The 17,989-nt window shown below is 33.7% G+C and overlaps 1 protein-coding gene across 1 annotated transcript; it reads left to right on the top strand.

Moving 5' to 3' along the window:
* The first annotated feature begins 1,573 nt into the window (after positions 1 to 1,573).
* On the top strand, positions 1,574 to 9,652 carry LOC124105999 (disintegrin and metalloproteinase domain-containing protein 5-like). The gene is made up of 4 exons (XM_058585310.1): positions 1,574 to 1,578; positions 2,371 to 2,498; positions 8,226 to 8,385; positions 9,535 to 9,652. Exons 1-4 carry the CDS (start codon positions 1,574 to 1,576, stop codon positions 9,593 to 9,595), a joined length of 354 nt encoding a protein of 117 aa, XP_058441293.1. The 3' UTR covers positions 9,596 to 9,652.
* Positions 9,653 to 17,989: the final 8,337 nt, after the last annotated feature.

Genomic DNA, 17,989 nt, shown 5'->3' with positions numbered 1-17,989 from the left:
AAAAAAGAAGCATCTTGTTAAAAAAAAAAAGGGAGAAGAAGAGAAAGGAAAAAAACTAGTAGGAACATAAAATGAAGAACTCAGATTTTTTTTTTTTAAAAAGGTCAGCTTTTCTAGAAAGAAAACTTGAAGTGCTATGCATTTTGTATTCCCTGATCAAAGTATTTTAGGATAATATAAACTATGTAATTTTCAGAAAGTGTATTTACATTTTCAGGGTTCTTAAAAATCCCCATTGATAATATATGAATATAATACAACTGTAATTTAAAAGTTGATTTGTAAAATCTTGGAAATATTATTCTTAATTTTCTTTAAAGCTAACGGAGTAGGAAGGCATCTAAAATACTGAAAAATGTGCTGGGCATGGTAGCACACGCCTGTAATCCCAGCAACTCAGGAGGCCGAGGCAGGAGTATCTCAAGTTCAAAGCCAGCCTCAGCAACTCAGAAAGGCCCTAAGCAAATTAGTGAGGCCTTGTCTCGATAAAAAAATTAAAAAGGGTTGGGGATGTGGCTTAGTGGTTAAGCAATCCTGGGTTCAATTCCCAGTACCAAAAATAAAATACTGAAAAATGGGAGTAATTTTTGGAAGCCAGAACTTGAACTTTCATATTTTGCATTGTTTTCTATACCAACATAATTAAAGCATGTGACACATGTGCTAAAAAATACAGATGGAAACAATAGATGAGCTCATGCAGACCTAAGTATTTGGATTCCATTAACATGACATACTGGCATGTCAAATTGGTGGGAAAATCACACATAATTATTCAATAAATGATGCTGGGTTAATTATTTGGGGAGAAAAGTCGTGTACTTCTTACTACGTTCTAAAAAATAAAGTGCAGAAGGACTAAAGATTTAAGAGCAATACTTACATTTAAATTTGTGAAATATATTAAATGCAATACATACACGCACAAATGTGTGCATATGTGTGTGTTTGTTTTATGCACAGATATATAAATTTCTTTACATATGTGCACATTTCATACAATGGGATTATTTGTGATCAGCAGGCTTCTATTAGCACACAAAGAAAGTTCTGGCCCAGCACTCTGTAAATCAGCACTCTACCTCTCATTCCCCATCCACTGTCTCTGTTCTCCCTGAAGGATGGTCTCCCATTCACCACAAATGTGCTTTCTCCAGCAAGGAAGATAGACTGCTGTAAAAATGTCTGTCAGCAATTTTAAGCATACCGATTTAAGAGGAAACAGAACTTCTTTCCCCAAGCCTCAGTAGACAAAATCTGTGATTTTTGTTTCCTTTTCTTTTATAATCATGAAAAAAAAAAATTCTTGAACATTGATGAAAGTAGAGAAATTGGTATAAAAACCCCCATGTACCAATCATCCTGTTAAAACATGGACAGTTTTATTTGTCTACTCTGAAATACCCTCCCAAAGTCCATGCATTACAGACTTGGTCTCAGGGTGCTCTTAGGAGGCGATGGAAACTTGAAGAGGTGGGGTGGGGCTTAGTGGGATGTCTTTAGGACACTGGGAGTGTTGTCTCAAAGAGGATTATGGGATCACAGCCCTCTCCTCACTCTCCGATTTCTGGCTATGAGGTGAGTGGTTTTGTTCCACCATCTGCTCCTTGTCATTGCCCTCCAGCACCATCACCAGAGGCCTAAAAACAATTGGTCCACAAATCATAGACCAGAGCCTCCAAAACTGTGAGCCAATGTAATAAACCTTTTCTCTTTATACGTTGATTATCTCAAGTATTTGTTATAGCGATGGAAAGCTAACTAATACATCTATTCTTACCTTCTCAAATTATTTTTAATATATTGATTCAAATATCAGATTTCAAATGAACTCATCCATAAATATTTCAGTATATATATCTAAAGGACACAGTCAATATTAGCATGCCCAATCCATTTGTTTTGACTTTCTATTATCATTAAATATCCAATCAGCATTTTATTTTCCCCAAATATAAATGTTTTGTGGCTATTCTCAACCTGAAATAAGAAATGGAGAGAAATACTCCAAAATAATGACTTATTTGAAGAATGAACGTTGCAATGGGAATAAGTGCACCACAGTAAACAATGTGCATATTCAGGGAAGCAAAGGGAGACAAAAATAAAAGGAGGAGGATTACATAAGCTATTTTGAAGTGATTACCTTTGGCTACAAGAATCAGTAACTTGATTGAACAGCCCAAGATTGAATAGGCAGTTGTTCAGCAGATGTCAGCACACTAATATTTTCTGTGTAAGGCTGAGCTGGCCTTTGTACAAGTTTATGGTTGTGACTGAGTTTCTCGAAATAGTTCTTGTTATCAGAAAGAAGTGCATAAGATTCCCTTATTCATCACTATCTGGCTGTATTTTTAAATTTTTGTTAAGGTTTGACATAAGTGACTCCTGCAACAATTTTAACCATTGCCATTGTGAGGAAGGATATACCCCTCCTGACTGTGCAAAGAAGGCTGGGGGATTTGGAAGTGTTGATGATGGACATGAAATTAAAATGGGTTGGTGTCCTTAATACTTTGTTTGAAGTTAGATTACACAGATAACCTTATGTCAACAGATATGGCTTTATTTTATTTGTTAGACTTTTTAAAATCTGAAATTGTAGGTTTGTAATGTTCTTTCTGTCTTAGCACTGACTTTGTTTATGAATAAAAAAGTGTACCTAATATTAGGCAATTTTAAAAGTAGAAATTCCATTGCATATACTTTGACCAGTTAATTCAAGTTTTTCACTTTTAATTGTCTCAGATATTCCTAGTTTCAAATGTTTCACTAGTCATGGTTATAATAATATTCCTGGGATTCAGGCTGTCTTTTTTTTCCTATTGACTTGATACTTGGTTGTCTTTCTCCTGCCATGTGACTCCAAAGTAGTCTTATGAAATTTCTTCTTTTGCATTTCACCCTTGCTGTACCTGAGTAGTATTTTGAGATAAAAAAAAAGATGAGACTGCAAAAAACTAGGGGACATCCCCTGGTTCTACAAGGTATGTCAAACTCATTCAAATTAACTGGGAACATTGGTGAGCTGTCCATCCTATCCCCCTTCCTTTTGGGACTTTATAAGAAAATCATGCAAGTCCTAGTCAGACTTCTCTGTAGTTGGTTGTTATAAGATGATTAACTTTTTAGAGAGATGATATATAGCCATATCCAACTATGTATCAGGCTAAAAGAAAAGCTAAGATGTTACGTATGACTGTGTGTGTGTGTGTGTATCTGTGTGTGTGTGTGTATATATATATATATATATATATATATATATATATATATTATTTTCACAAAAAAGTAAAAAGTAGATATATAAATGATTATATATTATTCTATATTGCTTACATTTGTTGTTTAAAGCATAATAGGACTAGCGAACAGTATTAGTGATAATTGTTTATGACAAATCTTATTGTTGAGAAAGATATAGTAGCATTTTATAATGAGAAAAAGAAAGTCCTCCAATGTTGCGATTTAACTTTAATAAACTCTTCACTGGGTCCATTATGCTGGCTATGTTCTTGAGGCACACAAATATAAGACTTTAAAAACATAAATAAATAGGAATAATTAGACATTCCTTATATTAAATAAAAATAACTTTTTGTTCCATGATGTAGTCATATATTTTTATCCTTTCTGTTTTATTTTCCAATATACTTCTGTGAATTGCTTTTAGCTTTTAAGACACCCTCATTTTTATGTATTAGCAAAACTGAATAAACTTAACAGTAAAATTTATTTTGACTTGCAACTCTACTCCATATCAAGCCATTATTATTTTGATTGCTGGTGTCAGCACAGCAAAGTGCTTTCAAAGCAAGTGAGGTCATCAAGTAAAATATCTTTGTAATGAAAGTATTGTAGCTTGGATTTCTTGGGATTTTATTTGACAGAGCAGCAGGGTCAAGATTTATTTTTCAGGTCTACAAAACATGTCCACTTACTTTGTATCTACAGGCTTGTACTGGAAGAAGGGCTATTTGTCAGTCAGGTCTTTTGCATACTTCATTTTCTAGGTTATCCATGTCTAAAATGCTTGTCACTTTTAAACACTCCCAAAGTACCTTAGTGTTATAGAGCCACATGAGCATACAGTAAGCACTGATAAAATTCAACCTCTCTTTGTCCAGCCTCCTCACCCTACCACATTCTTACCAACCTCTACTATTCATTATTCTATATTAAGTTTGACTTTTTTTTTAAGCTTCCACATATGAGGGAGAACATGTCATACTTGCCTTTCCACATCTGGCTTATTTCACTTAGCATAATCTTTTTGAAAAAAGAGTGGATAAATTTCTGTTTTATTGTATCTTCCCCTTTTCTGTTTTCATCCTCCATGTTATTAAAAATTAGAGAAGAATAACCTTATATTTCCACATTTTAAAATTAAGGATTTATGGGAGGCTCATATGTTAACATACGTTCTAAGTCTGGCAGCAATACTAGTTATCTTGTGTGTGTGTGTGTGTGTATATATATATATATATATATATATATATATATATATATATATATATCTACAGAAGTTATCTTCTCTCATTTTATAAATAAAAAGAATCATTAGGGGCTGGGTTGTGGCTCAGAGGTAATATGCTCATCTACCATGCATGAGACACTGGGTTAAATCCTCAGCACCACATAAAAATAAAATAAAGATATCATGTTCATCTCTGTGTGGGCTCTCTCTCATCTAGTGAGGAGGTCCACGGAACAGGGTAGAGGGGAGTGTGGCTGCAGAAATTTCTGCTACCTTGAGCAAATACAAAGTACACTTTGCTCTTCTACATGCATACTTAGCTGACAGTAGAAAATCAAATTATTATAACTTCCATTTAGTCTATAAACATCTTATGGGAAAAGATCTCATCTGTTCAATATATTGCACACTCATACACTTCACTAAAGGGAGTATGATTTACTTACCTGTGATATAGAAGATTTCATAATAAAAGTTTTTGGTCACTTCTATTGCAAAAGCATTTAATAGTCTTTAAAAATATTTTTTAGTTATAGGTATGTGGGGACAAGTGCATGGATTACTACATACACGGAATACGTTAAGGGCCTCTGAATGGCAAACCACTCCTTCTTGTTAGGCATGTGAGCAGAAAATGCCTTACCCTGTAGACACAGCCCTGGGAGTGAGGCTTCATGTTGCACTCCCTGTGCTTGTTTCACAGCCCACTTTTCAATTGGTTGTGGCAAGGACAGTTGGCAGAAATTGCATTGGTGGTTGCCTGTAATCTGCTTAGCTACTGCCTGAGTATATATACGTGGTAACTGTGCAATAAAATTAGACCTGCTTCCTGCTTGGTCTCTGGAGGTCTTGCTTTGTGACTCTGCAGCCACACTCTCCTCTACCCTGTCCTGTGAACCTCCTCGCTAGATGAGAGAGAGCCCACGCAGGTCTCTAAATAAAATACAAAATTATTTCATTGAACGGATTGCTCATTCTTTTGGTTTGGACATCTATACCTTCCTCTATCCCAATAACTCTTAAATTTGGTCTTTTTATGGTATCCCAAATTTCTTGGATGTTCTGCTCATGGTTTCTTATAAGCCTTTCTGAGTTGTCTAGGCTCTTTTCAAGATGATATATTTTGTCTTCGTGGTCTGATGTTCTGATTTCTAATTGTTCTACTCTACTGGTGATACTCTAATTTGAGTTTTTAATTTGGTTTATAATTTCCTTCATTCCAGGATTTCTTTTCTTTCTTTTTTTTTTTTTTTTTTTTGCTGTTGTTTTTGTATAACCTCTATCTCCCTGTAGAGTTGCTCTTTTGCTTCTTGGATTTGTTGATGTAATTCATTCTTGAAGTGATCTTTCATTATCTGCATTTGCTGTCTAAGGTCTTCTTTAAGACTCCATAACATCTGAAGCATGCATATCTTGAAGTCTTTTTTTGACAATCTCTCTGCTGTGGCTAGCAACTCCTGTAATGTTGAGTTGTCCTGCACTGTTTGTGTTCCTTTTTTCCTTGTTTTTTCATGATGCTCATGTTTCTTTCCAGCTCTGAATGCTGTGTTATTATTTTCTCCTGTAAATTTGTTTTGCTTTTGTATAACTCCGAGATCTCTCCTTTGTGATGGGAGACAATGTCTAGAGATGTTGGGTTCAATTATAATTTAAAGGAAATTCATTAGTTTCATAAAAGACATACAGATTCTGATGGTGTATAGAGAACTGAGGTTTGGTCTTAGGACTTTATGTTTAGGTGGAAAGATGTGAGGATATGGGGGTTAGTATATCTTAGCTACTTTGGAGAAGAGTTCTACTGAAGAGGGACATTAACAGGAGAATAGATAGGAGTATTTTGGGGTAGCTAAGTACTTAGGAGGACTATAGGAAGCCTAGAAACATTCACCTATTTGCGTTTAGTAAATTACATGTAGTAGAAGAATGCTTGGGAGGCTGGGAGGAGAAGAGAGGGAGAAAGAAGAGTATACTTATAAAGAAGAAGAAAGAGAGAAAAGAAAAGGAAAAAAGAAAGAAAAAAAAGAAGAAAGAAGAAAAAAAATATATATATATATATAAAGGGGGGGGGGGAGAATGCATTCTTAGAGTTCTATTTTCTTCTCTTCCAGTAGGTGGTGTCGTGCTTTCCAGGCTAAGTCTCTTCCCTCAGGATGTAGAAAGTAATCCATGTGGGGTGGCTCTCTCTCCCCTGCTGGGTGTCTCCCCAACCTGGTCTCTTTGGGTTGCTCCTGGTTTCTATCCCCCTCACTTCTCCTACCCGCCAGGCCCCAGTTACCGGTAGTCCTCTCCACATCTCACACCCTGGGGGCATGGCGGCGCAGGTCTCGAGGATGCTCACTCCCTTCCCGATGCCATGTCTAGGATATTTGACCTTTTATAACACATGCACACACATTTAATTGTGGCAGACCATACATAACAAATTTTATGATCTAAATGTGTTTCAGTGTGTAAACTTCATTGTACATTCTTGTTGTACATCATCATGCAACCATCATCTCTCTTTAGAGCTTTTGTCAAAATCTTGTAAAGATGATACATTATGTCAATTATGTATTATTCCCCAGACCCTGGAAATGGGCATTCTACTTTATCTATGAATTTGGCTACTCACATAATTGGAAATATACAGCATTTGTGTTTTAGTGATTGATTTATTTCACTTAGCATAATGTCCTCAAGGTAGCTTATGTCAGAACTTCATTCCTTTTGAAGGCTGAATAACTTTCTATTGTGAATATATACCATATTTTATTTATTTATCATATATTGATGGGTTGCTTTCACCTTTTGCCTGTTCATCCATAATATTATATTCAATGCTCTTCAAATTTATAAGGATATATTCTTCTTACATGAAAATTATAGTCAGTCTATCCCAGAAGACTCCCAAATCTTAACCTATTCCAGCATTAATTGCAAGTCCAAAATCTCATCTGAATGTAGTTTACGTCAGGTATGAGTGAGAGTTATGATTCATCCTGAGTCGAAATTCCTCTAGAGTTATGAATTTGTGAAGTCAAACAAGTTAAATGCTTCCAAAGTACAAGGGTGAGATAGGAACAGGAGATGCATTTCAAAGGGGAGAAATTGGAAAGAAGGAAGTGGTACTAGGTCACAAGAAAGTCCAAAATCTAGCAAGGCAAGTTGCGTTGGATCTTATGGCTTCTCAAATAATTCCATTTTGGTTGCTATTCTTCTCTCCAGGTTCACTAGCATGGCAATGTCACCTTCACCATCCAAGGTGGTAGCCCTAACCCCTTCTTTTGGTGCTTATTAAACTACTTCATCCTTTACCCATTTCCAGTTCCAAAGTCATTTCCACATTTTTAGGCATTTGTTAGAATAGCAGCCTACTTCCCAGTACCAAAATCTGTACTACTATCAAGGTTTCTTCAGAGAAACAGAACAAATATGAAAATGGCTCAACACCATTATGGAAGCTGACAAATGGCAAGACTTTCAAGGTGAATTGACAAACTGGAAAATAATTTAGTAAATGTTTGCAAATATTATATAATCTAAGAAAACATTATGTAGTGTAAAAATTGAGCAATCAAAAACATCAGTAAAATATTCCCAACAGCACATTTATATACTTAGTTCATTTCTTGTTTTTTATTTTATTCACAGTCAATATGAATGAGGTGTTTGAGGTTTGGGAATAATGTTGATAATAATGCCTTCTCCATTGTCTCATTTGGTTATTGAAATCTCTGACCTAATTTCAAATTGATATTTTCTGTTCTAGCTGGAAAATCTGCAGATAGAGGTCCTGGTAGTTCACAAAAACAATACTTTCAAGTCAGTTTGTACGTTTCCGTACCTCTGCTTATCATTACTATTGCCCTTTTAATTAATCAGGATAAAATAAGAAAGCAATGCTTCAGAGAGGAAAGTGAAGCTGACAGGTATGTACTTGTTGTATATATTTACTCTTATAACAGTAAACAAATTGAGAAAATAGTATTTGTGTTTTATTAGAAATGACTATGACTATAGGTAAGGCAACATAAGGAGAGACCTGGAGACACATTCAAATTGGTTTGATGTCCATTGTGTGTTTTCCAGTATTGTTCAACCCTAGAATCATTTAGTTGACTACCAGTATCCCTGTAGGAGGAAACATGGCTGCCGAGAATATCTTAGAAGGTACATGTAGACTTTTGATCCTGTTAAAACAGCCATATTGCCCATAGGCTTTAAAGAACAGGTGACACTGCATTTCAAGGGAACTTGCTAACAATAGTTTTATTAAGCATGGCTTCTCAGGTCAGTCATCAACACGAAATCTGTATTACAACACAATCTCTTTCTGAATTAGAGATAAGATCTTTGAACCTGCTTCCATGATATTTATTACAGTGTCAATTCTTAACTAGAAATCACATGTATGGCTGTTAATATTAGATTCAGAGTCAGAAAGCAGTATTGTAGGTCATCTGAAATATAACTCTTAGCTTTGGAAAACTTGTTCACAAATTCTAAATCTTGAATGTAAAACTGATATCTTGAGCAAGTGATTTAATTTTTATGTACTTCAAACTACTCTGTATAACTAACTCCCTAGAGTATAAGATGATAATGGCTTTCTAATGTATCAAACTTTTGGATTCATCAACTGAGTAAGTGAAATCACCATATTAACTATAAAGAATCACACACATTTTAGTATATTTAATATTGAGTTTCCTTACATAATTTGCAGGATTTTGCCATATGGAGTACCATATAATGTTTTGATTAATTGATTTTTTTTTAGTGCTACTTAACAGTTTTGGCTTAATTTGATCTGAAGAATTAGAAATACCATAGAGTACAGGGGCCTTCCTCTACAGATGGGCTTATGGCATAAATGCTTGAATAAGTTCACATTGAAGTGAAAAGAGCCAATCAGCAAAGCAAGGTGCCTGATAGCATTCACTTCAATAATGAGATTGTGCCTGTTGTTTTATGTTGGAAAAAGACATGTTACATATTTGATATTGTTTGCTTGAAGAACAATCTTTAAAAGAACTTAAAATTTTCTCCACTTTTAAATAAATTTATTGATTTCATAGATCTATGGCAGAAGAAAACACTACCACTAGCAGCATCAAGTCATCCCCCACTGAAAAGTGAGTATGGAACAATGTAATAAATCACCTTGCAACCTATGTTTTGATCATTGTCTAGGACCACTTAAAATGGTTACTTTAAAAACAATTATATTTATTCATAATATTCTTTGTTATTCTCACTAGAGTTTATTTTATAATTATAAGCAATGAAACTTGGTTTCTTAATTTTTCAATCTCCCCTCCCTGTCCTATCCTGAAGGAAGGGTGTTTTGCACTCACCCTAACATTTATGGGAATATATATTAATTCAATGATATCATTAAAGATCTGGATGCTATAATTTTAAATTTTCTTACAAAGTTGATATTTGGGCATGAATCAGGACACAAAAGCCAAGTCAAATTAAGCCAACCCTTGCATAATCATTTTAACTTATATTTTGATTAATTAAATAAATCACAACAGCAAACTCATCATTCATGGAAAAGTGTATGTAATATGCTCCACTCACTCCAATGGGATGTACTACAAAGTCATGTGGCAAATAAGACACATAAATAATGACATATTTGGATATTAGTAAAGAAATGGAAAAGTAATTTAAATGATTACATCCTCCAAATATTTAAGGAACAAACTATGTCATTCTTATACATTCTGATGTAGAGAATATGGGGGGGGGTATTTAAAAAAGCAAACCTAATCATTTTTATAGATGAATAAGAATTATATGAAAATCCATATGTAGTAGAATGAAATTTAACCCATATCTCTTACCCTGAACAAAACTCAAAAATGGATCAAAGACCTAGGAATTAGACCAGAGATCCAAAGGAATAAAGCCAAAGGAAAAAAAGGACAAAAGAGCTGCACACAGAGACAAACATTAACAAAAGGCACCATTATGTCCTTATGTAAAATAATTCACTTAAATGAACATAGATTAAATTACCCAATCAAAAGGAATGAATGTAACAAAAGAAAGAAAGAAAAACAAGATCCAAATAAACTCCAAAATACTCACTTTACAGTTAAAGGCTCTCGTAGACTCAAAATGAAGGGATGGACAAAACTATGTGAGTGGCACCAAAAGGAGCATAGAGACAGCAGTTTCCAGTTTCTGGGTATGCATCTGAGTAGAGCAGCACTCCATATGCTCACACTCATAACTGTATTTGTACTCTATCCTCCTGCAATATCCCTTGATGCCCTCTACTGAGATGATGCTTAAAGAGATTCCATTAAAAATTGCAGAACACATATATAAAGGTGAATTTCAATCTGGGATGCACTAGGTAAGCTAATGGGTAAACCTATGATTCAGAAATCCCTCTGTCTTCAAAAGCAATGAGTGATTTTTTAATTGAAAGTATAATAATGCTTATTGTAGATTTATTCATAATGTGCAAAAGTTTTCAACAGAAGAATGAATATATAAATCCTGCCACATTTATCTAATGGAATACTGTACTGTAAGTAAAACATACAAACATTATTTAGGTATAGCAACCAAGATAAATTTCAATGACATAGTATGGAAAGAAGCCAGAATCAAGAAGGGATTATTCATGTTATATAAAAAATGATTCAAGACAAAACTAATCTCTAGATAGAATAAGGGGCACTTTTAGGTATAAATGGTACCTAATGGTATAGTGAAGTATATTTCTGAAGTACTAATAACAAATTATATTTAATCCAACTTGTGGTTTCATTTATGTATACAACTGTGAAATTGAACTGAACATTTAGGATTTTGTATACTTTAGTAGTTGTAAGTATTTCATTTTGAATAATATGTTATACCAAATACCTGGAAACATCAAATATCTAGAAATCTATGGAGGTATGTTCAGCACATATGCACATCGAAAGACATGCAATGTGAAGTAGCATTAAAGAAAAATAATTAGTGGAATATGCTATTTTTATAAATTGAAAGACTAACATTTTAAGCTTAATTAATTATGACAAAAGAGAGATTTCAGTTTGAAAAGTATGATTTTAGTATGTGGTTGGTTGAAAATTTTCACTGAAAAAAATTCTTGACTACTATCTGAAAATCTTTACACACACACACACACACACACACACAAACACACAATGCAACACAACTTCAAATATGTGCCCCCCCAAAACATTATAATTTTATTTTAGATATAAATGTGAAAAATAAAATAAGAAAATATCTAAAATAAAAATTTGGAAATATCAAATATCATTTTTACGTTTAGTAAGACACAAACAATATTAACCATAAAGAAAACCCACGGATTTGTTGAAATTAGGAGTTTCTAGTCATTAAAACATATTGCTATGAAAGTGAAAACGTTATCCACAGGATTGGAAGACATACTTGTATTCAACAAATGTATATTTGTTCACATTATGTATAAATGGTATGCAAAAAAGAACTCCTACAAAAGAATGGGTAAAAGAAAGGTATACTGATTTTAAAAATATAGGTAAAATACTTCAATATGTACTACAAAAGAGACAGAATTTGATTGAGCAATGCACATACTAAAATGTTCTGAACCTCAATATTCAGGTGGAAGACACAAATTAAAAATACAATATGTTACTACCATGATATCTAATATTATAAAAATTATCTAATATTTTAACAAAAACCATATAAGAACTGAAAATTTTATATACCCTTGAAGAGAGCATAAATGTGCAAAAGCAATTTGTGAAAGTTTCAGAACTGTTTACAGTTCAGCCAATGCATAATCCACCAGATCCCATTAATTAGTGTGTACCATTAATGTGTGTGTGTATGTATGTATGTATATGTATGTATGTGTGTGTATATATATATATTCACACTGAGGGAGAGTATTCATAGCAGAACTAATTGTGATACCAAACTACTAGAAACAATCCATCTTTAAGTTTTTACTCTATTCTTTCCCCAAATCAATAATGTTCATATGGTGAAATATTTAATGTAAACCCAAATGTTTGTTTTTTTTTTTTTTGAGACATAGACAAGAAGAATTGGGAAAAGATTCTGAAATTCATGTGCAAGAAGAATGTATGGTAGCCAGGCAAATACCTTCTTATTTTCAAAAAGTATTTTTTATTTGAATGTACTATGGAATACATACTAAAATATCTAAGAAACCTTGAGAGATGTGAGAATTAAAGTTAAATTCTCATAATCATATTACCCAAAGAGGATGTATGATAACAACTTATATGTGCATCTTCTTAAATGTTTTTCTAAGTAAAATATTAGAAGACCTTACATATACTTTTGTTCAAGAATATTATGGACAACTTTCTTTTTCTTAAAACATGGATGTCTATCACCACTTTGTAACATAAAAATAATTTATTTTAAAAGTCTACTGTTATGAATATTTAGGCTATTACCAGTTTTTAGTTATTACAAACATCCTATAAAAATACCTTTGCATGGATGTAAACATCTTGGAACAACTGTCCAGTTAGGTCCTGGAATAAATTCTCAGAAAAGAGATTGATCAAAGAATGTTTACTTTACCAGCTAATTTGTGTCAAGTTATAACTTTCCTGAGTTATTAGTTTTTAGTCAACTTGACATGTGAGTGGTAGATTTCCTGAGCCTTAGCATATCTTAAAATTTACTTTCTTTTACTATTCTATAGAATTTTACTTGTAATTTTCCACTGTGATATTAAGGAATGAGGTATAAAAAGTATGGAAATAGAAGTAGGAACCATATAATATGATCATATAGAATTAAAGAGCTTTGAAGACTACATTTAACATGAGGGATGCTTCACATATTTTAACATTATCCAATTTCCATTGATTTTTATGCTATTTAAATTAAGATTTTAGATCTAAGTTACTGTTAAGAAACCCCTGCTTTTTGTATATTGTTTTGGTTTTAAAAATATTTTGTAATTTTCACCATTATACTTAAGTTTATAATTAAGTAGGGTTAACTTAAGTAATTGAATTCATGTTATGTTTAATTTGTTTCATTATTCATAATTTTAAAGGATGCTTTTAGCTTTGATGGTATTAAGATTCTGGTCTACCCAAAGACTCGAATTGCCTGAATCTTGTCTACCTTCACTCTCCTAACTCATTCAATAAATTGTGAGATCTAAATCGTTCTGCTTCTTATGACACTTAAACAAATTAAAAGCATTTTTTAAAAATACAGGTATGCAAAAAAATGAATCATGGTCAATCCTGGCCCATCCAGGGATGATCATTGTTCAAAACTTTCAGTGTATGGGTATATACCCTTGTGTGTGTGTGTGTGTGTGTGTGTATGTATGCACTTATGTGCATATTGATGTTTTTATTTAATATAAAATATAATAGTTAGAATTAGCCTTCTTTTTCCTTTTAATTTTAAATTAAAATTATTTCACATATTTAGAATTGAAATTTCCATGGCCCTTCATTTATTGCCTTGAATGGGTACCAAACATGGACAAATAAACACTTAGGGTATTTTAGGAAGCAATGTGTATTATAAAACTAAGAGTATCTGGGCTGGGGTTGTAGCTCAGTGATAGAGCGCTTGCCTCACATGTGTGAGGTACTGGGTTTGATTCTCAGCACCACATAAAAATAAATAAATAAAATAAAGGTATTGTGTCCATCTACAACTAAAAATATTAGATTAAAATAAAAGAAAAACTAAAAGTATTTGTAGTTGAAGTGACAGGTAATTGTTTTTTTTTCCTTTATGGGATTAGTTTTCATTTTCTTAATTATATTGAATCACTTGTATCTTTTAAATTTTGTGTTTTGGTTTCTTCTACAGCAATAGTTCCTAACTACCTTGAATGCTAATATCTGAGAGAGAAGAAAGTACCAAATCTATCATCATAAACTGGCTTGAATCAAGAAGGAAAAAACAATCTCTCAGCTCTGTTGTCACTACTAAAGGGTTGAAACTATGAAAAAAATAAATCACCTTGCCCAAAATCTCCTGAGTTATGTACTATATTGTCTCTGTGTTTTCAGGACCAGTTTTTACTTTATCTTTCCTAACTTGCCTGCAGAAGTGGCTCTAACTCAGGTGAGAAACAGCCTAAGACTCTCATCCTCTGATACTAACAAGACCTATCCATCCTCACAGCCCAAGGGCAGAGTGTAGGCTCTTTTCTTCTACTTATAGGTCTGACTCTACTTACCGTAGTCTGACCACCTCACTTTCCTTCAGAGTGCCTACAAACTCTGACTTGGCATTTACTCAGACATGATCTGAATCCAATCCCTTTAAGGCTACCACTTTTCCTTGTACACCTGTTTTAGTGTGTTGAGAAATCTGTTTTACCAAAAGTAGATTTACCATGAAACTAAAGAAGCAACAACTTCAGGGCCATTTACCCACATAACCCCTTTTTGGCCATGGACCTAATTTGTATTCTTATGTTCATCACATTTTTATGGTTCAGGCCATACTGAACTTGGCTCTATTTCTGCTGTGTACCAATTTCCTTGGTAGTGGTGAGCTGGAGCTAGTTCACACATGCTCACAAGAGCAGAATCATTTAAAATGTCAGAATTTATGCTCCTTAGCTGTCATACATGATTTAAATTTAAATAATAAGTTAAAAATACTTAGACTGATCATTATTGTTTTAGAATTTAGTTTCATTTTTGCTCTTGAGGTTATAGTTACCATATCTTTATAGTGGGATTAGTATAAAGTATTATACTGTGTGCCCTGCTGCCTCTCTTTTCAAGTCTTCTAAAAAGAGTGGTTTGAAATTGGCCTTCACTGAAACGGATATACCTATAAATTTGGGATCCTTTATCTTCCAGAGGGTTATATGTATAACATATATCAGCAAACCAATGCCTTTGAGGGCTTTTCGATTTCCTCAACTCTTCCTGGAATCAGAATACCCAGTTGGTTGGTTCCCTATTAAGTTTTGACATGGTTTTTGGTGAGGCTGAAAGCCACCTCTGGAAGAGGCAAATAAGGTGTGTGTTTCAGATCTGCTGGGTTCTGGAGTGTGGAGGAGCAACTGAGTTGTTCTGTGTTTACACTCCCACAAGTCTAAGTATCTTGCCCTTAGAGCTGTTCAAATAGTGATGAGCCGGTATGTCTGAAGAAAGGAACAGGAAGTAAGGCCAAATTTCCCAGGTGCTGTGAATAACTACCAAATACTTCAGTACCTCTGGACCAACAAGGAGAGTCTGGAGTTCCATATAAAAGAGCATTTGTACTTTCACTGTCACCCACCCTAAAATTCTCAGAAGAGTTAAGAAAGATTTTCAGAGATGGAGTAGAAAACGTCTTGCGAAGAGTCACTGCGCTTTGGGATTTGAAAAGAGAGAGGAATGCTGCAGGTGTGAAGGTGCTGCCAGATCAGAATGTTTTGTTTTTCGCCTGAATTGGTCAAAGGCCAGTGAAGATGTAAACATTATGCATTTAGGAAGAATGGGGTTTAGTAATTCTGTAGTTAGCATTAAAGGTCTATCCTGTTAGGCAGATATAGTTAGGGACATTTATTCACTTTATAGGTATAAGTTCTCAAACTCAAGATGTAAAATCATTATCTCATTGTCCACTGAAGAGAGGGTTCAGTCTTTCTCTGAAATTACTAGTAAAATCATCACTTATGTATATGCGGTTGTGGATTACTTTCACTTCTCTCCTTTCTCTGGCTTTCTTAGTTGATATTTGAGTGTTCTATTACCTAAAAGAGGAATTTCATTGAGTAAACACAGTAGTAAATATTTATTAAATGAAAGCATACTCTGTGATCACAGGTTCTATTCCAGTGTTAGTAAAGTATGACCTCACTTAGACACAGGTACTATGCATCTCAACCCATTATTTAACGAAGGTATAATAATACTACTCTCACTAAATTATGCTATCCTGTAAATCCTATACATTTCACATTTATTTTTATCACTTTAATGTTTACATAAGATATTAAATGCATATATTAAGTATTTTTTTTTTGCTTTGATCATTCTTATTTCAGAGCTTTGGGGTTATGCATATAATGAAACTGGTCATTTGCATTTGGATTCTTCACATGTTAAAGCAATAAATGTCCTTGACATGTTTCTTTCTTGAAGTAGACATATCACTAATATTGAGAATTTTTTCCACATTGATCACAAATATTTCAATTTGTTTTATGTAGAAGTTGCATGGGAATAGACATGAAACGCTAGTAGAAGAGAGTACTTGTGAGTCCATAGGTGGTACAGAGTAAGAAGATTTTAAAAAAACCTTTTTTTTATGTACACATGTGTTAATAATTCTGTTTGACATTCTTATGACAACTTATGTTCTAAAACTTCAGCAATATTGACAGTGTACTTAGTATTCACAAAGAATTAATTTACTTTCTATATGATTTTCTAAATGTATTTTTTAGTATGCAAGGATATTTTGTGGAGTGAACAAATTCAGTTATAACATTTTGCACCCATTCTGAAATCATGTCATAGCCTTTTAGAGAATATGCATACATAAAGAATTTAGGATATACTTGAAAATGTGGCTCACATGAAGAGGAATCCTTTTCTTTTCTTTCTTTCTTTTTTTTTGTGGTGGCATGAGGTTATATAGATCTGTAAAACCTTAAGAGGGACAGATGTAATTTTTAATAAATGGGCCCATGATGGTTGGCCCTTGAATATGACAGCACTTAGTGTGTTTCGGAGGAAGTGGAAAGGACCCTCTCATCAGGGGGTAACCTGCCAGTATGTGTTTCTTTTCCAAGTCTTTAATAGAATAGGGTTCCTGGGCTGAATTTGTGGAAAGATAGGGTTGGATTGAGGTGCTGGGACCACTTGATTTCTGAATTCCAGAGAGGTGCTGTGATGCCTAGACATTTGGTTCCTGATATTGCTAATATCAGGCTGGGGGTGAACCACATGGCCTGAAATAAGGTAGTGGCAATGAGGAGAAGGGTGTAAGTAGCACCATTCCAATTGGTGTTTCAAATGCCTTTATCAATATATAAAGGTATTTGAAATTCATACATTTAAAGTGCACATTCATACATTTAAAGTGAATGTTTTTTAGTGTATTCACATTCTTTAACACAATTAAAATTAGACAAAAATAAACATTGCTCATTAGAGCCATCAAAAAGAAACTGTTCACTAGAACACTTGGAATGGAACCACCATATGACTGAGTTATCCCACTCATGGGTTTATACCCAAAGGACTTAAAACCAGCATATTGCAGTGGTGCAGCCATATCAGTGTTTATAGCAGCTCAATTCATGATAAACTATAGAACCAACCTAGTGTGCCCTTCAACAGATGCATGGATAAGAAAAATGTGATCTATATACACAATAGAATATTACTCAGCCTTAAAGAAGAATGAGATGATGGCATTTGCAGTAAATGGATGGAGATGAAAAATATCATGCTAAGCAAAATAAACCAATCCCAAAAAACCAAAGTCCAAATGTTTTCTCTGATACAATAACAGAAGTGTGGGGTGAGGACGAGGGAA

This window comes from Marmota monax, unplaced genomic scaffold, assembly GCF_021218885.2.
Source record: "Marmota monax isolate L192 unplaced genomic scaffold, Marmota_monax_Labrador192_F-V1.1 WCK01_AAM20220418_F8-fsc00438, whole genome shotgun sequence".
Classification (NCBI taxonomy): Eukaryota; Metazoa; Chordata; class Mammalia; order Rodentia; family Sciuridae; genus Marmota; species Marmota monax.
Note: the sequence above shows the minus strand (reverse complement) of the source record. Positions and strands in the feature narration are given on the sequence as shown.

Excerpts from the sequence above, each read along its gene's own strand:
- LOC124105999 (XM_058585310.1), top strand. Across the intron at positions 2,499-8,225 it reads TGGACATGAAATTAAAATGG|CTGGAAAATCTGCAGATAGA; the intron begins GTTGGTGTCCTT and ends TTTCTGTTCTAG. Across the intron at positions 8,386-9,534 it reads GAGGAAAGTGAAGCTGACAG|ATCTATGGCAGAAGAAAACA; the intron begins GTATGTACTTGT and ends TTGATTTCATAG.